At 35.9% G+C, this 25,124-nt stretch overlaps 3 protein-coding genes across 3 annotated transcripts; 2 read left to right on the forward strand and 1 right to left on the reverse strand.

The window, feature by feature from the left end:
- The first annotated feature begins 994 nt into the window (after positions 1–994).
- Positions 995–5,818, forward strand: LOC120260906 (shikimate kinase 3, chloroplastic). The gene is made up of 10 exons (XM_039268488.1): positions 995–1,495; positions 3,874–3,932; positions 4,140–4,194; positions 4,284–4,356; positions 4,485–4,572; positions 4,740–4,822; positions 4,932–5,061; positions 5,174–5,252; positions 5,483–5,547; positions 5,679–5,818. The coding sequence occupies exons 1-10, from the start codon at positions 1,291–1,293 to the stop codon at positions 5,757–5,759; spliced, it is 918 nt and encodes a 305-aa protein (XP_039124422.1). The 5' UTR covers positions 995–1,290; the 3' UTR covers positions 5,760–5,818.
- A 1-nt stretch (position 5,819) lies between these two features.
- LOC120260905 (uncharacterized oxidoreductase At4g09670-like) lies at positions 5,820–7,567 on the reverse strand. The gene is made up of 2 exons (XM_039268487.1): positions 7,025–7,567; positions 5,820–6,544 (listed from the first exon to the last, which is right to left on the reverse strand). Exons 1-2 carry the CDS (start codon positions 7,505–7,507, stop codon positions 5,930–5,932), a joined length of 1,098 nt encoding a protein of 365 aa, XP_039124421.1. The 5' UTR covers positions 7,508–7,567; the 3' UTR covers positions 5,820–5,929.
- Positions 7,568–13,923: 6,356 nt separating this feature from the next.
- On the forward strand, positions 13,924–15,956 carry LOC120259986 (cytochrome P450 78A11). The gene is made up of 2 exons (XM_039267435.1): positions 13,924–15,013; positions 15,123–15,956. Exons 1-2 carry the CDS (start codon positions 13,988–13,990, stop codon positions 15,726–15,728), a joined length of 1,632 nt encoding a protein of 543 aa, XP_039123369.1. The 5' UTR covers positions 13,924–13,987; the 3' UTR covers positions 15,729–15,956.
- Positions 15,957–25,124: the final 9,168 nt, after the last annotated feature.

Genomic DNA, 25,124 nt, shown 5'->3' on the forward strand with positions numbered 1-25,124 from the left:
ATGACTAAATCACCCCTATTTTGCGGATGTTTTAGTAGTTTTACAATCTATCTCCGTATGATCTCCTACACTTTCGCTTATATTTCGCTAAAATTACAAAAAATGTTAATACTCGTATATTGAGCCACGTGTCAGCTTTTGCCATCTGTTGCCCATAGATAATCATCAACTCAGCAAATAAAAAACAGCTTAACAGTTGTTTTAAAATGAGTAATTTAATAAAAAAAATATATGAGAATTATAAAAAAATTGTTATAGTTTACTTTCTTTGTTTTTTTTATTTATTTATTACATTTAATTTTTTTAATCTTTTTTACTTGTTTATTTAGTAAATTTATGAAAAATTAAATATTAGTTTTAAAATTTATTTTTTTATTTAATGTATTTTTACAACTCTCAATAAATCATATCAACTTAGTATTTTATTAAATTATATTTATAATAAAAATATTTTGAAAAATTTATATATAATTTTATTTTTAATTAATTTGAAGCTTATTTTTTAATCAATATAAATTAATTAAAATAAAAAAAAAATAAATTTTAACCCACTTTACTGAGTAATATATATTTTAGAATATGTATTATAGAATATGTACCATGTGCTCAATTAGCATTGTATTAACTACACCAAATTATTATTATTTTTTATTTTTTATTTTTACAAAAATGACAAGTGCTACATACACAAAAGACATATCCATAAATCAGAAATTAATCATCCAACCCGCACATTTTTAACTGAAAATGAAAGAATTATACTGTAAGTCTACACTCACAACAAACAATCTGTTAGAGACTTTGAATGCGTCACCCTCGTTAACTACACCAATTGCATTTAACTCTAACTCAACCTCTTAAAAAATACACCCATTATTAGAGATATTCGTGGCAATAAATCTATGGGTATTATCGTCAATTGCTAGGTTTGGACGAATATCTTTGAATATTTCGAATAAATTACGGAAATGCAACTACTCGAACGCGTCTGCAAATTCCAGTGAACGACTATAAAAGCTCAAACCCAACCCGCATCTTAACCTGCGCCGTTTCCTTCCTTATCGTGCGCCATTGCTCCCCAAATCCCTAGTTTTGCTTCGATCGCGCCTACAGATCGGCGATTTTGGTCTATATCTTTGTTTCTATGGTGGGCGTTTGGTTTTCTTGTTAGTATGCTTGATATCTGGATTTGGATTAGTGGGAGGGCTTGCGAAATACCTCACTGAGATCAAGGACATCGATTTTTTTTATTTTTATTTTTTTTTGGGAGTTTTCGGCGAGGTTTAGTTGATGATGGAGGCATTGGCGGCTTTGAGCTTGCAGCCGTGCTCTTGGATTGCCTGTGAGAGGCCCGGAAAGGCGCATGGAGGGTTCTTGAAGTTCTCGAAGCACGTCGGGGATGAGAGGAAGTTTCAGAAGCTCAGTTTGCGAGGTGCTTCGGAGTGGGACAATAACGCTGTTCCGAGAATTTCTTCTTGCTATCGGAAACGCGGAGGTAAATTCATGCGCAATCCTGAATCTTTTAGCCTTTTTGTTTACTATATATATATATATATATATATATATTTCGATGATTTAGTTTTGGATAAATGATTTTTTAGAAGTAATTTTGAAAAGGTAATTTAATTCAACCACACAGGTTTGATCTTTGCTATGGCGAAAACTTGGGAAATTTTTGTATTATTTTAAAATGCCTTTTTGGAGGAAAAAAAAAATCTCATTGATTTTAGTGGGATGCCTAAAAAGATGGCATGGCTTCGCAACCTTGCGTTTCCCGTACGGATTCCTTTATATTTGGTATTTGGATGGACCAAAGGGGCAACATGTGCTGGATGTGGGGCATGGTGTATAGTCTGAAACAATTATGGTTAAAAAAGCAAAACTTAATCTGGAGACTATCAAGAATTATTATTGGCTAAAAACTGCAAGAATTCTTCATTTTCTTGGTCTAAATTTCATATGATGATGATGATGCGTTTTCTGATGTTTTTACTTCCTTTGAGAGGTACAATTTGAAAGTAATACAAGATAAATCACATTCTTGGTTGAAAAAGTTATGGAAGAAATAACACCTTCTAGAGATATGGTTTATTGGTTGGAGTTTGAAGTATCAAGGAACGGAATATCTTCTGAAGGTTTTTAATAATCTTCTTAAGGTCGTTTCTCTGTGATCTATTTTATAGATCAAGGGTAGCTTCCTCTGTGGATGAGCATCTCCTAGACAAGCAGTATAGCTTGTGGTTCAGCAAAAAAATGGAACCCACAGCTCATTTGATCTTTTAGATTGTGAGGTGGTTGTGATAGGTGGAACTGCTTGTCTAGAAGAATTTCATACCAGATGGAAATAACTTTAAATGCAATTCATGAAAGAATTAGATCTTGGGTGCCTAGAATGAAGTGCTGCACATGAAGCCATAGGTCACACCGTAATGGCTTCATGAAATTAAATAGAGCCCAGGATGGAGCTTTGAGAGCAGCAGTTTCAGCTAAGGCGCCTGGGATATGCATGCATTTGTATCGCACTCACATTTTAGTCTTTGAAGTTTTAAAAGATTCTGTTCTGCGGAACATATGGGAATAAATTCACAACAGGGTTTTCCTATTTCTTACAATTTGGCAGCAGTTGTTCATTGGGAATGCTGGACCAATCACGCTGCATGTTCAAACAGCAGTGATAATGATTCAACATGCCTGATGAAGTCCATTATGGAGTACGCTTTGAAACCTCTCCTTCAGTTGGTGAATTCATTTACTACACTATAAAGTTTATCGTGCATCACTTTTGTTCTTGTTTAATTGGAACAACACACACTTTAGCTATGTGCTTAGAATTCTTTATTATCTAGTCTACTTGAGTATAGTATGAGTGCATGTTGTGCTTGAGGAAACCTGAACTTGTTGCAATATATGATATATTTTTTTCTGTGGACACAGCTGAGACATGACGAAGTGTATGTTGATCTAGGAAATTGAAATTTTAAAAAAATCATAATATAGTGAAGGTATAGAACACGCCCATGGATATGCATATCATTATATGGCTGATATATCTATTGACTTGTTTATACCTAGCTATGTATGGTTTTTGTAATCAGTGGTGATGCTGTTTAAACACAAATGGGTAAATAACTTCATTTAACCGAGTTGACTGTTATAACTGAGTTTTTTACCATCAGTCTCACAAATGCCATGTATATACGTTAAGCATGTGCTTGAACCTGTGAAGTTTCATCAGAGCATGGTTGCAATTTTTTGAAAATGAAATCTAAGTGGAACTGCCGTCTGGTTTATTAATGGTGTCAGATTATAATCATCCACAAAATAGTCAAACCCTAAACTTATGAATTTATGAGTCATTTCATAGTGTTAGATGAGTTGTGGTTGCTCTAATAAGTTTGATCTACGTCATTGGTTTGCATGTTGTGGTTCTCATTCTATTTAGTCATACAAGCTTGTGAAAATGAAATGAATCCATGTATGCACATCCCTGTTTTTGACATAGAGTCTTAAAACAGTGCTCAGAAATAGTTTTATTTTTTACATTCTGTTTCATTTATTTGATACAAATTTTGAATAAATGAGTGCACTTAGCTTGTTGTATATTTTTGTTTTATAATCTTAGAAACAGGCATTTCATTGAGTGCATTTTTAAAGCTTTTTTTCACCTGTATTATTTTTTCTTCTGCAGTTATTATTCCTTTCCCCTTTCTACTCCATTTTCCTTTACTTAAGCAAGATTAATTTTGTGCGCTAGCTTTGATCAGAATAATGGCAATGTTATTGGGGGAATATTCTGGGTACAATATTCATTACCTAGAATATGTGGGTGCTTCTGTCTGCTTGTTTAACTTTTTGAATGTTCATGGTATGTAGTCTCAGCTGTTGGATCGGAAAATGTTCATGCATTTGTTGACGAAGCCCTCGTCATAAAGGTAACATTGTCCTGACAAAGTGATTTTTACCTTTATTGCTAGCATTGACATTCCACAACCTTTTGCCTTTAATAGTCTGTAACCTGATAGAGTATCTACTTAGCATATATCATATGTAGTCTTTCAATAATTTTACTGTATTAATAGAAAGGAACTCCTGTGCTTTTGTTGCACAATATTATGTTAAACTGATGCTTTATACCTCAGAGGAAATCAGAAGATGTTGCCCCTTATTTGAATGGACGATGTATTTACCTAGTTGGTAAGTTCTTTTCTTCTCATGAGAGATGGTGGATAATTTTATGTTTCATCATCTTTGTTGTAATCGTTTAAGTGTTTGGATAAATATAGGCATGATGGGATCTGGGAAGACTACAGTAGGGAAGATCTTATCTGAAGTTTTGGGTTATTCTTTTTTTGACAGGTTTATGTGCTCTTTATGATGATGCTTCTTCTATTTTTTCTGTCTCAGTGCAGTTCTTTTATTATAGTTGAGTTTTACATGTTTGTGTCCTAGCGTGATAATGTTAATAACATGTAGTGATTCTGCAGTGACAAGCTGGTAGAGCAGTCTGTTGGCATGTCTTCTGTTGCTCAAATTTTTCAAGAACGCAGTGAGGCTTTCTTCAGAGACAGTGAAGTAAGTTCATTATTTGTAAGAAATACAATCAGGATATTTACTGCAGCCCCCTAACTTGTGGTCTTGTGCTTCTCTTTCATGGAAATTTCCACAATTATTACACTAAGTTTGCATTTCTCTTCCAACTGCTAGAATAAAAGCTTATTATTTCTTTCTTAATGTGATAGAGTGAAGTTCTAAGAGACTTGTCTACCATGCACCGACTGGTTGTTGCTACTGGAGGTGGTGCTGTAATTCGGCCAATCAATTGGTAGTTGACCAAATTTTTGAATGCGCAAACTATCATTTAGATAAATATAATATAATTCTTGAAGAAGCTTTCTGATGAACACTGTTGAATTTTCTTTCCAAATTATCAGGAAATACATGAAACATGGCATAACTGTCTGGTTAGATGTGCCTTTGGAAGCACTAGCAAGGCGTATCGCAGCTGTGGGGACTGCATCTCGTCCCCTCTTACATCAAGAATCCGGGGACCCATTCACTAAGGTGGTTATTATGTAGCCTTAAAATTGCTGTGGATAATCTCTAATTTCATTTTAAACAATATTACCCATTGGAGTTACAAATTAGCTTTCTGGCTTTTGGTATAAAAATGTAGGCGTTCACACGACTCACCACACTCGCTGAACAAAGAGGTGATGCATATGCCAATGCTGATGCCAGAGTTTGTCTCCAACGTATGTCTCACTAGCTCACTTTCTTTTACCTTGTCTAAGATGGTTTCACAGAATGTCAACCATAGAGGGAAAGGATCATGAATTACGTTCACCTCTCCTGATTTGCATTTTAATTTGTCTTCTCTTTGGCCCACTAGATTTATTAGCACTGTTGCAGTTGAACATAATGGCAATGTTTTTACCTTCTAAAAAATCTATTTTACAAGTGATTAATGCAATTTACTTTGTAGATATTGCAAGCAAGCAGGGCCACAATGATGTTGGTTCATTGACACCAACTGCAATTGCCATTGAGGTATTCATTCCTGTCCTCTTCCTAGCCATAGTCTTGCTACAGCCATTGTAAGATAAACCATCTTTCAATGGTGTTTCTCTCACTATATGGTCTCAACTTTGGTTTTATATGGTCTATTTCTTGTCTGGCAGGCACTTCTGCAGGTTGAGAACTTTGTAACACCCAAAGGTGCTAGAGCATCCGGCAGAAGAAATTCATACCGCCAGGCATGAAGCAAGTCTGGTTGTTGTAATAAGCCTGATTGTTATTATTATTATTTTCTTTTCCTGTACTTTTTGCCTCTTTAGACATTTATTAATTCAGGGGAAAAAAAACCTAGCTAAACTTGGTTGTGTATGAACGGACATTAAAGTGATCTTATTTTGGGGATTTATATGTTGGCTTACAATGTTACTGGCTTGAAGCCAAGATCAATTGATTTTTTGACGGCATCCATTACTAGTTGAGTCGTCCTACTGGTATCTGGCCATTTAGGATCGGGGCGGCCACCGGAGCTCAGAATGAGCCCAACAAGCCTGGCAAACTCCTGCACCATCAGTGTCTCTTGTGGGAGATTAGTCAGGGTAAGCACCTCGTCCGGCATCTTTGACCACCCAATATGAAGTTCTGCAAAATGTGCACCAGTGATGAGCTTGAATGAGGCTGAGTCCTCCTGGTACGGTATTACAAAATCAGTCACATGGAGCGAGCCAGAAGTTCCTTGGATGCGGATGTCCATGGCGGTGTTGCAAAGGAAGGAGCAATGGAATGTAGCCACCTTGCCGTCATCCCAATGCAAGGAGGCAGCACAAGCTAATATGATGCCTGACTTGTTGGAGTGCACGGCCGGAAGCGCGGTGGCGGATCTTGGGAGCTGGTAATCAACCGCCCATAAGATGGCTCCTATGCAATACCAACCAAGGTCACCAAGAGCACCTAGAGAATCCAGGTCAGGCTTAATTCTGATGTTAGTCTCCAGGAACTCTGGTGTGGCTGAGAATGCACGTGTACTGTGGATCTACTTAACAAAAGGAAGATATCTTGTTAGATAAAGATCCATTTGGAACTCATGCCATAGTCTTTCTGATTGTTTTCCTAGGCATGTTTGTTAAAGTCATTTTAATTTTATTGCAGTATGCTAATGAAGTTTCTGATTTCAAGTAATCAGATGAAGATGATTCAACTACTAAACAAATGTACTGAAGTTCGCAAGTTATTTTAATTTTCACCACCCACAAGCACAGCCAAATATAATCTCTAACAAACAACAAATATACCTAAAATCCAGAATAATGTCACATAACTAATTTCTTTTTACTTACTTAAAGTCTATTTTCATACAAATTTTGACTCATGCTTTGATGGGAATAAACCATTATTATATGCTCCTATATTCTCAGCATGTCAAGTCAGTAATAAGAGCAATTTCAGGTCATAAATGCACATTAAAAAAAAAAAAACAAGATCATGATAACGGGTGCTGGATCAGGTTTTATACCATTTGGATTCGTCCGATGAGGTCCGGATCCGATAAGACCTGTTTCATCCTAGCCGTCCGTGGGTAGTGCATCCACATCGTGCCGTCCATGAACTGTACCCTGTTGTGTTCGCAGGCTTCAAGGATCTTATCGAGATCCGAAACGACCAAAGCCGTGGGTTTCTCAAGCAGCACGTGCTTCCGCTTCACCGCCGCCGCCACCGCCCATCGCACGTGCAGGCTCGTCGGCAGAGGCATGTACACCGCCTCTATGTCCTCATCCTCGATCAACGCGTCGTAGCTCCCATACGCTTTCGTGCCCACAGGGAGTGCGTTTTCGGCGATGAAACGGCGAGCTTTACCCGCGTCGCGGCTCGCCACAGCGACGATCGAGGCGTTGGGCGCGAGGGCGATGGCACGGCTGACCTTCTTGGCGATATCAGCACAGCCCATGATGCCGAATCGGATGATCGGAACGCCTTCATCTTCATCCGCCGCCGCCATGGTTTTGTTTCTCGCTTAGCGGAGAGAAAAGAGGATTGGATTTGTATGCACAATAATTTAGGTAGTGATTCATTTTTCTGAAGTCTGAAGTGAAAAACATAATTTTGGGACATATTAAAAATGCAGTTTCAAACTTTTATATTTATATATATATATATTTATTTATTTATTTATTTATAAATTCATAAATAAATAAATAATGTGTTGCGTTTGGACCATTTATATAGCCTTTCTAATGTTCGGCCCAATAACAGTATACAACAAGTGTATGATTTACTTGTTTGGTTATCACTTTTCAAATAAATAAAAAAGAGGTTTAAAATTATTAAAAGCTAATTTAAAAAAAATTTTGGATGAATGTTAGGTAGTGTGATGATGGCTCATGAAAATAAATAAAATTTTAAAATAAATAAAATTAAGTTTTTTTAGAAATCCTCTAGAGTATAATTTGCCATAAAAAATTTTATGGTTGATTGGTATTATTATTATTATTATTATTATTACTATTATTATTATTATGAAAAGTTGCCAATATAATGTTATGTAATAGTAAAATAAATTTAAATCTTAAGATTCTGCAGTGAAGAAAATTTTTACAGTGTAAAGGCAGTACATTTTCAAATTATTGGCGCATGCATATAAATGGGTCTTATCCCTAGTCAACAAAGATTTCAAATTTTAACCACTCCAAAGTTTGGAAATAAAATATATTAGAAAGATTTAGATGAGACGTCCATATCTCTCTTGTCCATGGCTACTTCTACATGGTGTACTAGTTATTTTATTTATTTATTTTGGCTAAACTACTTTATATAGATTCATAATAATATCAATATATATATATATATATATTATATGATAAACTAATAAATAAAGATTTGCAAAAAAAATCACAAATTATAAGAAGAGGTAATATGTTGTGAAAGTAAGGGAAGTATCTCCATTAAACGCTGCAGTACAAATAACATCAATAGGCTGTTAATGATGTTCACTCCATCATTAATCAAATTTAGAAGCTTGTTTAATCTTCTTGAAATGATAAACTTAATCCCATGCATGTGGTTTTAATAAAATATTTTAAAAAAAAATGAAATGCAAAAAAATCCATGAGGCAGTACATGATAAATGGAAAGTTTCAATCATGTATCATACACCACGCTCTTTATCATATATATTTTATTTTTCTCCAAGTATGAGTATGTAATCCAAGCCTTGATTTTAAATAATTAGGCTTAGCAAAAGAAGAACTAGCTAGCATGTAGAGTTACTTATATAATAAACATTAACCTAAAATTCAAGATCCTTGACCTAATGTCCATATGTAGTACATGGAAAGCCAAAGAACACGCCTTTTTCGACGAAATGTCGGTGCATATTTTTATTTTTATTAATTTTCTTACCCAACTCCGGTCTGCGGGCCTCATGCGTGGAAAAGATTAGATTAGTGTTAATTATGATATAAATAAAACTATAAAAGCTCTTTAAGTGCTTTTGTCAAATTAAGTAGAGAAGACTAATTAAGGCATAAAATTGACTATAAGAGCCTTCCTAGCCATGGTTTCATTTCATATAATAGCTAGCCATGCATCTAGGTCAAAGACAAGATCTCTAACTAATGATGGTTTAAAGCACCATTAAGAAGCATTTAAAATGAGTTTAGACAGCTCATATATATGAACGCATAGTTAAAAGGATAAAAGTTTGAAGTAGTGTTGGTCTTACAAAGGGACATGCTTTGATTTTTTATATGAATAATAATCCTTGTTAAGGTTCACATGGGTCCTTGGCATGTTTATAGACACATATTATAAGTTCAAAAGGAGAAGTAGTGTTTTTTTATTGTTGTTGGGATTGGTTACATATAACTTCCATACCAACCAAAAGAGTGTTTAATTTCTTGGTCAATAGTTAAGACATTCACATGGTACTTAATTAAACTTTTGTCATGTGCTTCTTCAACGAAATTGTGGTGGTGCACTGGTGCCTGCCTTGGTATTTACTCAATTCACTGAATTGTCCTTTAAACCATGCTCTGCTATTGGGTTTGTAAAAATAATGATAACAATAATAATTATGTTATGAATATATATATTTGATAAATAAACAACAAATGCATTCTATTTACAGAAAATCAAGAACATGCATAAAAGTGGAGTTAATACCTTAACAGATTTGTCCATTCATTTTGTATGAGCTTTGGAGTTTAATTTTAAACCATCTCTAAAATTAATACTATATACAAAAAGACTCAATACTTACATGTCAAGAGGTGTTGGGGTGCTATAATTATTAAACATGAGAAACTTATTTAAAGTTTGATGACATTCGAGAGAGTTGGACTAGTGATGCAAAATAAATTCTGCACATTTATCAAATTTTTTCTTTAATTTTTTGTTCTACTTTTGGTTTCAGAAAAAAATAAATTGATGTTTGGCTTTAAGAACACTAATTATGGGTGGTTCTAGAGAAAGGTACGTAGTCAAAAAAACGTTGTTTTAAACTCCTTCATGGCTTCACCATCATGTATTTAAAGTCGAGTTGTGAAAACTTCAAACTTAGGCTATGAAAGTCCAAATTGTGGTTATTAGTACGTATGAAAAGTTGAATATATATGTATATACATACAAACATATGATCACTTTATTCAATACAAGTATTGACACTTTCAAAGTCCTACTAATGTTTTCAAAAGCATATAGAACCATAAATAAAGAAAGCAAACTAAACCAAGACAAACACTACTTCAAGACGACTAAATTAATAATGAAGATATCTTTGTAGTTTTTAAAATTTATTAATTGTGTGTACATACAAATTATTTTATTTTAATGTAATAGAGATGTAGTTTAAAAGTGTAGCTTTCCAGTCAACTTAAGAACATGCTTCATGCTTTGTAATGAGGAATAATTAAGGATGCTCTTTTTTTTTATTATTTGTTTGATTATTCTGACTGAATCTGCATGACTTGAAGTCATATAGAATTAGCTACTTTCATGAAAACCATGCATTTAGTACTAATTATGACATGACTAGGATTTGGAGTCACACTATTAACTTTATCTCATTATTTTGTTCTTAATCAATTAGAGTGTAGCAAGCACATCTCTATCCAACTCAAATATTTTCTATATGTGATTGTTACTGAAAGAATTGGTCAAAAGATTAGGTGGTGATTTTCCTGTTAAAAAAACAATGGTACATTGTAGGTTGGAAGTCTAATCTATTTACTTCAGATGATTAAAATGCATATTATAAAAAAAATTAACGGAAACTATAATTTATTAAAAAAACATACAAATGGTTATTAAAACAAAATGATTTTACATATGAAAACCTATAAAATAAGAAGAAACAATATGAGTGATAATATCCCTATTTATTTGATATTAATTTAAAACATTTTTTTAATAATAATAATAATACGATTATTATTATTTCAAAATCTCAACATCTCTATATAATTTGCTCAATATCATCTGTCAATCTTAATCTAATTAGATGCATAACTCTAATGACCCCTAGCAATTTTATGATCTATTAGTAACAAATTTTTTACGGATGATATTTCTATTTTTATTAATGAGGTAAATTCAAACCTTATCTCATATTGAGTGAAAGCACTAGTGTGTTAAAATATTAACTCTATATTTATCCAAGTTTTTACCATGATTTAATCATTTTGTTAGTGATAGTAACAATAATAATTAATCACCAAGATGTGAAATGATGTGGCTTCTACCCACAGATTTCATTAATGTTCACATCATGACATGATAGTAACATGCATGTATAGTTTATTTTGCTTTCGATTTATTGTTTACTTGACTTGGATTATCACCCAATAATTAGTTCATCACCATGCAATCAACGTGAAGATTAGTGCACCCACTCGTTATTCAACATAAGCAAGTCAATCTCTTCAAGGAGATCTTTATTTGCATGTGTATATGTATATCTTTTTTTCTGACTAAATCCCTTGAATTTTTCAAACTCTTTCTTTATTAATCTTTAACCTTTAATCTCTCGCTATCTGATCTTCACACAGATATATTGAAAATTAATTTTATTTTTAGTTTAAAAAATATTAAATATTTTTAAACTCTCTTGTGAACTTTCTTATTCATCAATGATTTTAATTAAAATACAACTAAAATAAAATTGTAATAATTAGCATGGCATTTTTTAGAGGGTGGCCATCCAAATCTCTTTCAAAGCCATGTAATTATGCAAGATTGCCAATCATACAATGCCACGCCAAGTATTTACCTTGACTAATTAATTTATAATTTTTCTGACATGATTTACTATAATTTTGGAGGTGTATACTAATGAGATGACAGTGATTTTGTAGATTGTTATATCTTTTTTCATGCAATCAAGTGGAAGTTAATGCTGTAAGTCTATCTCTCTACAGTATAGACCTCTTTTGATTTAGTGTGCTTTTTTAATATAATTAAAATTGAATTGAAAATCAAAGAGCATTCTTACTTTTTAATTTTTGAAATTTACGCATTGTTCAGTTATACGTTAACCAGGTTTTTTTTTTTTAAAAAAAAAAATCTAAGCATGGCTTTTAACTTTTATAACAAGTCTGTTAGTGGCTAAAATTTTGTTTTTGGTAATAATAAAAATATATATTTAAAATATAAACATATGGTAAAATAAAATCGGATGAAAATTAGAGATGTTCATGGTTAAGAAATAAATTTAGCAAATGATCTCTTAACCTATTGATATTTGTGTCTCTTACACCTGAATAGAATTATGAGTATGACTCCCCATTATTCTTGAGTGAGCATGCATATATGGTGTAATTAAAAGGTTCACACATATTTTTCACGTATGCCTTATCCATATATATTAAAAAAAATCATGCCAATTATAAAAAAATATTTTTTTATTTAAAAAACACATTATGATAAATTTATTAAAAAAAACAAATTAACAAACATATATCAACAAATAATGCAAGTAAAACATGCTGTTTGAAAATTACAAAAAAACATCCATAAATATAATTGACTATTTTGACATGTTCTTTGACATATATGAAGCACCTATTTGTGGACATTAATTTGTAATATCTACGTTGTTCTTTTGGCATGCCACATGCATGTAACACACACACCTTTGACCACCATCAATGTGAGCAACACTCTTTGCGCATGAAGCAACCTCAACCCCTAAACCTATACGAGCAACTCTACCACTGCACCGACATTAAAGTATTAAACCCTAAACCCTAAACGTGCAAAACTCTACATTACACCACATGTACGTAGGTACCCTAACGCTAAAACCATATTCAAGAGGAAGAGGAAACACTAACTATCATTATAATCCTAACTCTAACCCTAAATATGCAACACTCCATCAATTAACCACGCTCAAACCCTAACCCTCATCCTCATTTATTCACCCTCTCATGTGCATGCAGTGATATACCACCTCTTAGGTCTGCGCCAACGTTCTTCTTGCTTGATGGCATGCCCCACAAAGGCCAATACCCCATGCCTCTTTTAGCCATGATCAAACTATAGTAATTGCTCACAATTTAACTACATTCAATGCAGCCCTCTCTCCAATACTCCACCACATCACATGCTCACCATCTCCCTCTCTCTCTCTCTCTCTCTCAAATTCAAAACGTCGGCCATGCTTTCTCGCAAACCAATACCTTACTTGACCACCAAGTGTCCTTCTCCCTCTCTCTCTCTCTCTCTCTCTCTCTCTCACTCACTCACTTTCAAAAATTATCATTTTATATAAATAATTTATATATGACTTTTTAATTCAATATATGAAGGTTCAAAGTCCACGTTCTAAGATTTATGACTTAATTAAAAGTTTTCTGAATGTTTTCCAACAAGCAAATTTATTTTTATGAAAAAAAAGAAAAAGAAAAACATTCCACCGTCTCTAGATTTACATGCAGCGCCACGTTTATAAGCTCGAAAACGATGAGATCTCCGGCACCAACCCGCCGACCACATCCAATACGTTAATCATGCATAATTAATTGCGGTGATTGTGGAGAAGACTATTAATGGTAAACTTAATTATAATATATATAGACTCCATAATCCTAACCGACCTCATCAGCCATGTCCTAACTCCTCATTATCTTTCAAGTAGTAACTCTTTTCTCTAATTAAGTAATTAAAAAATAGGAACTAATCAACCACCATAATCATGTTCACAGCTGCCAATTACTCCACCAACGAAGTAAATAAAAATCCATATATATATTAAGTTATTAACTATACAATGCCTGCAAATAATAAAAAATCAAAGGGTCTTTCTACAAATACGAAAGCAAAATTATTATTAAAAATAATAATAATAAAGCCACGCCACGTGAAAGTGAATTCCACTCGGCACTCACTATAAATACCCGTCCAAGCTCTTCACTTCCCTGCACTATTCTCTCTCCCTCTCCATCTTTCCCTTCCTCTCTCTAGACCTGCTCCACCGGAAAACATGGCAGCCACTTCCGGCCTAAGCTCCTGCACCGACTCCACCTGGTGGCTCTTCGCTCTCCCAGCCTTCATATCCTCCGAAGCCGGATTCTCCGGCAACGCGCTTCTCCTCTTATCACTCTTCATCGCCTTCTTTTCCACCATCCTCCTTGCCTGGGCTTTCTCCCCCGGTGGTCCAGCATGGTCCAACGGCCGCTCCCGGCGCGGCCCCATCTCCATCCCGGGCCCTCGAGGGCTCCCCATTCTCGGCTCCCTTCTAACCCTAACCCGCGGCCTACCCCACCGTTCTCTCGCCCACCTTTCCCGTCTCCACTCCGCCACCTCTCTTATGGCCTTCTCTATCGGCTCCACCCCTGCCGTTGTCTCTTCCTCCCCTTCAACAGCTCGTGAGCTCCTCACCCACCCTTCCCTTTCCGACCGCCCTCTCAAACAATCCGCTCGTGAGCTCATGTTCGCCCGCGCCATCGGCTTCGCCCCCAGCGGATCCTACTGGCGCCTCCTCCGACGTATCGCCGCCTCCCATCTGTTCTCCCCTCGCCGCGTCGCAGCCCACGAACTCGGCCGCCAATTTGACTGTTCCGTAATGCTGACATCCATCTCCGCGGAGCAAGCTAGCTGCGGCTCAGTCCTTCTCCGTCCCTTCCTTCAAGCCGCCGCCCTTAATAACATCATGGGGAGCGTTTTTGGCACACGTTTCGACCTCACTCTTGAGACCGGCGACACAAAGGCCTCCCATCTTCAGTCCCTCGTTCGCGAGGGCTTTGATCTCCTCGGAGCTTTCAACTGGTCCGATCACCTCCCGTGGCTCACCACCTTCTTCGACCCTTCGAACATCAAGCAGCGCTGTGCTATCCTTGTCCCTCGCGTCAGGTCTTTCGTCAAGGACATCATCGACGATCACAAGCGCTCTAAGCCCACCGCCGGTGACCGTACCCAGGTAACCGACAATGCTGACTTCGTTGACGTTCTGCTATCTCTCCAAGGTGACGAGAAGCTCCACGAGGATGATATGATAGCCATCTTGTGGGTAGGTCATTGTTACCTTTTTCTTACCGTTTTCGCTTTTAAAAGACGTCCGTTTTTTTTTTAAAGCAAATTTATTTATTTGTTTATATGTTTTTTTGTACGGACGGCAGGAAATGATATTCAGGGGAACGGACACGACGGCTTTGCTGACGGAGTGGGCCATGGCTGAGCTGGTGCTGAACCCATCGGTTCAAGCCCGTCTCAGAGCTGAAATCGATAGTGTGGTTGGACCGGATCGGGTCGTAACTGATGCTGACGTGGCTAGGATGCCGTACCTTCAGGCTGTGGTGAAGGAGGCGTTGCGGGTCCATCCTCCGGGCCCGCTTCTCTCATGGGCACGACTTGCCAGCGAGGATGTCCACCTCAGCAACGGAATGGTGGTCCCGGCTGGCACCACGACCATGGTCAACATGTGGGCCATCACCCATGACCCTAATGTGTGGGCCCAACCGGAAGAGTTCAAGCCCGAGAGGTTCTTAGATGCTGATGTGGACGTGCGCGGTGGGGACCTTAGGCTTGCGCCGTTCGGAGCCGGGAGAAGGGTGTGCCCGGGAAAAAACCTTGGGATCGTGACCGTTGGTTTATGGATTGCTAGGCTGATCCACGTGTACGAGTGGGTCCCAGATCAGTCTGCGCCCGTGGACCTAACTGAAGTGTTGAAGCTGTCGTGCGAGATGAAGACTCCGTTGACCGCTGTGGCGTTGGCCAGGAACTAGGGTTTCCTCTCCTCACTGCCACAATGGTGTCTTATATATATATATATAGTATGTGTGGTTTTCTTTTTAATCTTTTTTTTTTTTATGTTTATTTATGGTAGTGTTGTCGCTTGCTGTTAATTGGTTTGTGGGTTTGGTGCTTTGGTAAAAGCTGTAACTCCAATTTTGGTAATGTTCTGTAATGGAGTTCCTAAAAATATATAAATATATTCAGTGTGTTCTGTGAAACAACTGTGTTATGTTGGTTTGTATGGATGTGGTGGTTATGGGAATGAATGGTAATGGAACCTTTGTTGTGCCTAGTATTGCGTTCCTTATTGTGGCACTATTTGAGACGGTTCCTGCATGTGTTGTGAGCTCACACATGACATCATTTTGTATGCTAATGTAACTATGTTTTCTGGATTGGGTGTTTGAGGAAAATAAGGAGCAGGCTTTTTGAGAAAGGTCTCTGCCCGTCTGGGTTTGAACTTTACTAGGGTTTATAAATCCCCACCATGGTTGTCTATGAAGGAATGGCTAACTCATTGAACTTGGCAAGCAACCAGACAAAAGTCTGAGCTTCTTGGGAAGCCTATACTCAGTGTGTGCCATTCCTGTATGTCTACTTGGTTTTCTCATGCATGCCATGAGTGCCCCATAGGTTCCCAAATAAAACCATTTACCGCTGCATCGAACGCTGGAGTAATAAATGAAAACCAACGGTGATAAAAGTCTGTGGGCTCTCTTGATACAACGTCATTTATGGGAGGTTGGACAAGTGGCCGTCTGGGTCTTCTTGGTCTCACATGAGATTGCATCTTACTTTGAACCCCGGTTTGGTAGATGAAGGCTTTAAAAACTAATATCATGATTCATATATATATATATTATATATACATACATATACATAAATGTTCATCTGCTCATGTGCGTTGTATGTTAAGTAAAAGGATAAAAATAGTAGAGGTTTCCTTTTCGGGTTTCTTTTACTGCGAACTGGGAACAAGTACAAGACCAACTCTGCAGGGACCATCACGAGGCACAGTAATACCACAAGACGGTAATCTTTGGACTGGATCATCACGCAACATGTACGGATGGGATTCGCTGAGGCCGTGCGAGCTCTACGTGATCTTTAGGCTTTCGCTCCCGAGAGCGACCACTAACCTGTTCCGCAGGAACATGCTAATTATTTTAATGCACGTAAAATGAATGGGTGAAAAAAAGTAAGGCACGTGAGTTTGGGCAGTAAATACTGCCACTCCTGCAGTGAAAATTTATTGTCTCGGTTACGTCTTCTTCAGAGAGCATTAGAGATATGTCCTTGTTGGCCAGCTCTCTCTCTCTCTCTCTCTCTCTCTCTCTATCTATCTACCTCTCACACTCACACTTTCTGATGTATATTTGGTTGCAAGCCAACTCATAATGTATTAATGGGAGCTCTTCTTTTGTTCACTGTTTGTAAGTGTACTTTTGCTGAGATATTTCTGAGGATGGCAATGGGGAAGCTGGCTGAATGATATGGTATGATTCATGACATAATGATGATCAGAGGCTGATAGGCAGACCCATTGATTCAGAAGCAGATGAAGCATGACTTTCATCTGATCATAGACCTGGCTAGCACATAGCTAGTGTCTGATATTTCCAAATTAATAAATAAATATTTACTCATGGTCTTAATTATAATTAAGCATGGCGATTTAAACAGATGCTTTAGTTAATAATAATTGGATTAGTGCAAGTTATTTCTTCTTTATAAAAACAAACAAAAGCCAATGAATTGGAAAGAAATGGTATATATTCTTTGTAGTGTGCGTTAACGTCTAGCTAGTTAATTATGACTTTGAATTTTCATGAAGCTGACTTTGACAAAATGACATGTTAATTGGTTATGATTTGTCACATGAGTTGGTAGTAAGACAAGAGATGCAGACTTAATATTGATTTTCCTTATAACTTTTGCCTCTTCTAATCTCGTCTCTTCTTGAATTCTCTCTCTTCTAACATGTTAAGCGTGCACTATAAACTTCACTTTTTTGTTTTCAGAATCCCAAGCTAGAAGCAACCTAAATGTCATGACTAATGGTCAGTATTAAAACTTATTTGTCATAACGTGGAAAGTCACCGCAAGCATCATGAAAAGATTAATACAACTATTGTTCCTCCATGAAAACAAAGAAGCACACTTCATCACGAGCATGAATGAAGCCAAGTGAAGGATAACACTGGCAACATACACAGCATGCTAGTCCCGTGCATGTTGTTCATGTGAGTTGCTTTGAATTATACAGACAAATACGTGTCGTTCCACGCATGCATGAGCTACGTTTGAGACGGAATACAAGTGATATATATATATATATAGATTAACGTTGGCGCCGTTCAAGGACAAGAACTGGTGCGCATGCATTAATTGGTGGTGTTCATAGTATGAGTTTGGAGAGGCAGAGATACAGAGATAGATATAATTAATAAATAAAAAGGAAAAGGTGGTTTGCAAACAAGATATATAGTTTTGCAATATATATGATTTATTCACATTTACTTCAAAATAATAATAATAATAATAATAATAATAATAATAATAATAATGTAGCATTATTCCAAACCCCATGGGCTCCATGAATGGGACGTATGGCTAACATTTCGATCTTGTCTGAATCTATCATCTGCCTGCCTATTATATTTGGAGTGGATTTGAGAAGACAACTAATGTGATGCTTTGTCCGTTCTAATCAACAATATTTTCAATTTTTATATGTCACGTGTCAGTGTGTTATATATATATATATATATACACACACATATGTAACACAACTCCTAAACTACTTGGATGATTTTGATCCAGAGAACATAAAGAGTGGCTAAACATATATGTCCTGCTGAATCTCATAAAGGTTTGTGGATGAGTTCCTCCAAAAACTTAGAGACATCACTATCTCTCCCTCTCCATCTGTCTTGTTGTGATAGAAGAGTGGACAGTACAGTGTACAATCCTGCTGCTCTCTTTAAAGTTCCCCTGGCGACCGTGTCCACTTTGTAAATAAAGTTAATGGTTGTGAAATCATAACCGTACCATTATGATCAGAGGGACAGTACTGACTGATCATGAATCCCTGATTTCCCGTTGCTCCTTCTTATCAATGCTTCCAAAACCGCCATCCAACCGTACGATCTTCTTTTCCCTACTGAAGTCCTTTCATGTATTTGTCTCCCAGTCAACGCTTGACCAGACCGGAACAGGACAAAATAGTGCATACGTGGCACGACAGGGAGCGACTGGGTTGACATGCAATCTGAGGGTGGGGTGGCCTCGTACTGTGGGACATATCCAACAGGTCATATCACTGTTCATGTTGCCCCCTTGCCTCGGGATACGTGTCTAGAATGCTAGGCCACTCATTTACCGACTGTTACTATCCCACTAGCAATCGTTGCAACAACAACATCTATTATCCCATGTATGCATTATAATCACAATTATCGTCTAGTCTCAACGTCATCTTTAACTCGTCAAAGGAAGAATGAGTGGTATTATTAGATTTTTATAATAAACATATGATAAAAAGAAGAGATAAATATGAGCCAAATAGAATAAAAAATTCTTGAACATTAAAAAAAACAGATAATATATCCAAGAAAAAGAAAGAAAAACAATATTAAAACTAGATATAGCCTAGTTTTAATAAAAGAAAGCGAACAAAAGAAGAAGAATGAAAATAGTTTTAATAAAAAATTAAGGTATAGACTGGTATTCTTCTAGTGTTTGTTATCATTTTACCAAAATAATAATAATAATAATAATTTTTATATTATAAAAATTTAAAAAATAATCTGATATTTACAAGCACCGCAAAAGAATTATAAGTAAATATAAGAACTTGTTTGTCACGGCAAAAGTCAGAAATTTAATTTTTTGGGGTGAGTGTCCAAATGTCTAGAAATATCTAAGTCATTTTCTCTTGTAATTCTTAATATTTTAATTATATATAATATTTTTTAATATATATATATACATATATATTGACAATATATTTTTTATGGACATCCAATTATCAGCCATAAGATCATAATATAACAGCCGACATTGATAAACAGTAATAACTGTTTAAAATAGTGATTACTGTACATGTTACTGTAACGACTATTATTCATCTATGTTGTCTGTTGGATTGAAATTTAACGGTTGCTAATGGACGCTTATTGAATTTTCTTCTATGGACGTCCATAGAGAAATAATCCTCATATGTATATATATTACATGTGAGAAATATAAATAGATAAATAAAAAATCTATTATATTTAATTTATTTCTTTATGTATTCTGCTATGATCTTGGAGGAATGTTAATGTATGACTATTGCTTTACATATATAAATATATATATATATATATAGAATTTACATCTCCTATGGACGTCCATAGATAAGAAATCTATGGATGTCCATTATCAGCCGTTGGATCTCGATCCAACGGCTAACATTGATGAACAGTGTATACTACAGTAATATGATCCATTATCAGCCGTGTTCATCAATGTCAGCCGTTAGATCGTGATCCAACGGCTAATAATTGGACGTCCATAGAGGATTGAACCTCATATATATATATATATATAACACTTTTATGTATAGTTGTTTTAAAATGTTTTATTTGAGGTCAGAAATGAAGTGGTGCGTGAACAGTGCACATGAACAACTGTGTGCTTTGTTCCGCACAGTACTGTACCAAAATGAGCATGCAAAGCTTGCTGGACGGATGCAACTTTAAATAAAGTTTGTGCTTCAATCTTGCCATATGATCAGTACCATCAATAGACATGGTACTCACCAAAGTAAAAAAATATATATATATATATATATTTATGTCCGTATTACCCCTTTTAAATAGTAAAAAAAAATAATCTTTAACCGCCACTGTTATTTAACGGTAAGTGGTTGTATGATTAACTTTTATACAGAGTTTTGTCATTGAAATTCATTTTTAAAATATAGTCGAGGATTTAAAATATGTCTGGAGTAAGTTATCTATATTGTTTTACTACAGAGTTGATTAATTTTTTTAAATTTTATTGCATTAGTTGTTATTTATATGTGATTATTTTATTTATATAAAATCATCAAAATCACAAATATGCTAATTATTAAGATGGCTAATTTTTTTTTTTTTATGCATATGATTTTGTGAGTTTTGAGAATTTTCTATTCAATATAATTCTTTTAATTTTTAAGATTTCTAGTGTTTGATTTTTATTTAGTATCTTTGTGGAATCGTCTTATTATAAATTTTTTCCAAAAATTATAAAAAACAAATCTGTAAAGTTATATAATATTGTGGTCTAATTATGTAATATAAAAATGATACATATATAAATACAAGAAAGCAAAAAAATGCTTGTGGATTATAAATTATAAATCTTTATATATGTTTGATATGGAGTTTTATTCATAATTTGTGGATTGATCCATGCCATAAGACTCATTACACATTCCAGACAACAATCTAACTTAATTTAGTTTGATTTTATTAAATCAGGAGGTTCATCGTTGTTATCAGTGTAATAATAAGTTTGATAAAAGCTTTGACTTATTGAGACTCTAATATCTAATTTCATTTATACTTTATTATTTTATAAAGAAAATAATAAAAATATATTAATTTAATAGATGAATATGTCAGTTTAATAACATCCTTAAGATATCTAAAAACTATAATTTAACTTCAATAGAATTCGGGCCTAAAAAATATTAAGTTTGTTTAAGATAAAAACAAATGTGTTTACTTTTTATTTATTTATTTTTTTAACTAATAGGCGACAAGACCTTTTATTTAAGCAAGTTGTGAAAAAGAACATACTTGTACAAAGGAAAAATTATCAATTTCATATTCTAACTAACAAAACTAAAAATTATTTGGTTGTATTTGTATAATAGTTGATTTTATATTTTAAATTAATATATTGTTTGTTTAGAATTAGAGTAAATATTTTTATTTTTATTTTTTATTTTTTTTAAAGAAAGGTGATAGGTTTTTTGGGTTGAAAAACATTGAAACCAATTGATGGCAATGATCTGATATAATAATAAAAATAATGAACAGGGCAAATTACTTTCTGAATGTCATCAGTTATCCTAAAAAAAAACTAAATTATTAATGAGTTTTTAATTTGGAATTGGTCCATATCCTTAGCGTGATGGGTAACAACTGTCTGGCATTTTGTTATCTCATCCTGTATATCTAGATTTGCCTGTGATCTGTATGAATTATAGCATGATGATAGAGCATGTTATTATTTGAATAATTTTCAAGTATGTAATAGGTATACACTTAGATGACAATTAATAATAATAAAAAGATTTTAGAAAAAAATGAAACATTTAATCTTGATTAAGCATGTGATATATATATATATATATATATTTGTCTTAACACTGAATTTAATCTTGGATTAGGCCTGTTATTCTAGTCTAACTCGAGGAAATATAACCATCTTTTACTTAGCAAGTTCAACAAAAGACTACACTCAAATATCACAACAGAGTAGATGGAGATGGAGATGGAGATGGAAAATTGGGTTTTTATCAAGCAAGAAAGAATGAGAGACTACATAATTTGTGATGAAAAAAATCAGATAGCAAAAGTTGAGAAAGAATCATAGAGAAGGATGGACACATGCATATCCAAGTCAAAGTTTAATCTCAACCATATTTTAAAGTATGCACTGTAGGATTTGTTGGATGAGATACAATGGTTACAAATTATGATGAAGAGACATGGGTTGTAAGTTGCAATAGAGTCTCACTAAAGACCATCCTTTTTCCAACTCAAAAGTTGAAGGTAACATAATAATCCTATATGTGATTTATCTATGTTTCTTTATATATATATATATATACTTAAAAATATTGTCTTAACAAAAGATCGATATAAATATACACATAATTGAATAAAATATCTCTTTTAATATATACAAGAAAAAGCATAAGCATAATTAATATGTAAATTTTTTTTTCCTGCCTATTGAATTTCTTATTTTATTGTTTTGAATATCTTTGGTGCGGATAATTATATATATATATATATATTTTTTTTTGAAAAGGTGGATAAACCACATGCATTAAATAAGCAGAGAGTAAACAACACAAAGCACTCTTCCACTAGCCAGTGGAAACAAAAAATGTAACCACGACAAAGAAACAAAGAAAAAGAAAAAAAGGAGGAACAACGGGTCTCCTCTTGACCCAATCAGAACAAAAAAACTATTCCACCCCACTAGCCTGATCCACCTCAATCATAGGGGTAGCCTCCTCCCCAACAGAACGAGGTCCTGCGAAATCTAAACTCCGCTTGATGGTAGCAATATGGTCCTCCATCTTCACCCTCAAATCAATCGAGCCAGCAGAGAACCAAGATAACATCAAATAAGCAATCATCTTCATAACAACAAGTGGATCATCACATTTATCGAAAGAAAGATATAATCATTTCTCGTGAGCCGATAGACCACACAAAAAGCTTTTAACCACCCAATGCAGAAACCCCCGCACCGACCGTACGACAGTCGCTTCTCCAACCACTCCACAAGAGGCCCATCGACAGGGCAAAAACAGTAAGGTAAGGAACCCTACATAGATAGGACCAAACTTCCCGGAGAACCCGACACTTTTAGGAATAAATGGTCAACCGATTCGGTATCCGAATGACAAAGGACACATGTGTCCGCTCGGGAGTCTATCGTGATCTTCGCTCTAGCAAGATTTTCCAGAGAAAGAATTTTTGTTCTTCCAAGCAAGCCAGTTAAGAATATTAACCTTTCTAGGGCATGGACCTTTCCAAAAGGAGTTAGCAAGGGGGCAACGAAGACCACCATCATTCAACAAACCCGTAGAAGGACTCGACGTAGAAGGAACCGCTGGCTGCCAATCCCCGCACCTTCGTATCACCGCCACCATCCAACCCCACATTTAAACCGGAGCGAAGTCGCTCAACCCCCTGGATAATTCACTGAATCGGAGGTCGACTCAAGTAACATCGCCAACTCCCCGAACTCGTCCCCATAAGGCGTAAGTAGACGCCAGAATTCACCGCCGATATACATAGGCACAATTCCATTTAACCATTTGTCTTTCCGTAAGAGAGAATTAGATCCCTCTTCGACTGGACCGAAACACATCCCCTAAAAGCAGGGAGACATCGAGAGACCCCAGCCCAAAAGAAAGACTCTCCCAACCGGACCCCTAAACAAATCCCAAGTAGTAATATTATAATCAATCTCGTGATCTTAGTCTCCCCCGCTTGCATAAGTCAATAGTTTCCATCTCCATTTTCCCAGCAAGGCCAAGTTAAAGGACGATAGCTCCAAGATGCCCCAACCTCCTTGTTCCTTAGCGACGACGATATTTCTCCAAGCCACCGCATCGACACCCGTGATGTTCGATGTCAGTCCGCACTCAAAGGAAGTCTCTTCCCGATCCTATCAATTTCTTTGATCACCCACATTGGTAACCCTGCATGTAGACATCCAACACGCTCGAGCATCGCCGATAAAAACCGCTGCTAACGAGGGGTGAGTCGCCCACCAATAGAGATATAGGACGATTTCCAAGAGGATGACGACCTCCCGACTTTGGCAATCACATTCCCGGGGCCCCGCCACGCTGCTTCGCTCAAACCCAGATACCCGGATAGGTTACCTAAGAAGACCCACGCCACAGCGATCAGATTTCGCCTCGCCGCATGCGAAGATGGTGCACGTCCGTAGCGTATGCATAAGTTTTCAAAAAAATTAGTTTCCAATCCCGGAAAGTCCTTCAAATATCAGTAGAATCAGCTTAATAACCCTAAGGTCTTCAGCTCCACCCACCGTAAAAATCAGTAAGTCGTCCGCATAGTAAAGATTACAGACACGACTCCCGATCCCCCAAATGGGTACTCCCGATCGTAATTTTTTTAAGGTCAGCATTGTCGAACATCGCGCACAACATATCAGAAACAAGCACAAACAGTAGCGGCGACAGAGGATCCCCCTGTCTCAACCCTCTCTGGTATCTCACATAACCACTAGGGGACCCGTTAATTAAGATCGAAGCTTTCGATGATCCGAGAATGAGGGAAGTCCATCGTATCCAATTAGGTCCAAAAATCCCCCGACCTCCGTAAGCTCCAACAAGAAGTCCCAATCAACCGAGCTCGAAAGCTTTTCGCAAAAATCCACCTTAAGAATGTGCCCTTTCGCCTCCTTTTTACGTATGTCAAGATTGTCTCTTCCGCCATAGCAATATTGTCCATTATACACCACCCTTTGAGAACGCCCGATCAAGGCTGTGATCCACCAAAGTGTCCATCACCCGGCTGAGTCTCGAGGCCAGAAGCTTGCTAAGAATTTTAACAGAGGAGTTAATAAGGCTAATG

Source organism: Dioscorea cayenensis, chromosome 5 (assembly GCF_009730915.1).
Source record: "Dioscorea cayenensis subsp. rotundata cultivar TDr96_F1 chromosome 5, TDr96_F1_v2_PseudoChromosome.rev07_lg8_w22 25.fasta, whole genome shotgun sequence".
NCBI classification, from domain to species: Eukaryota; Viridiplantae; Streptophyta; class Magnoliopsida; order Dioscoreales; family Dioscoreaceae; genus Dioscorea; species Dioscorea cayenensis.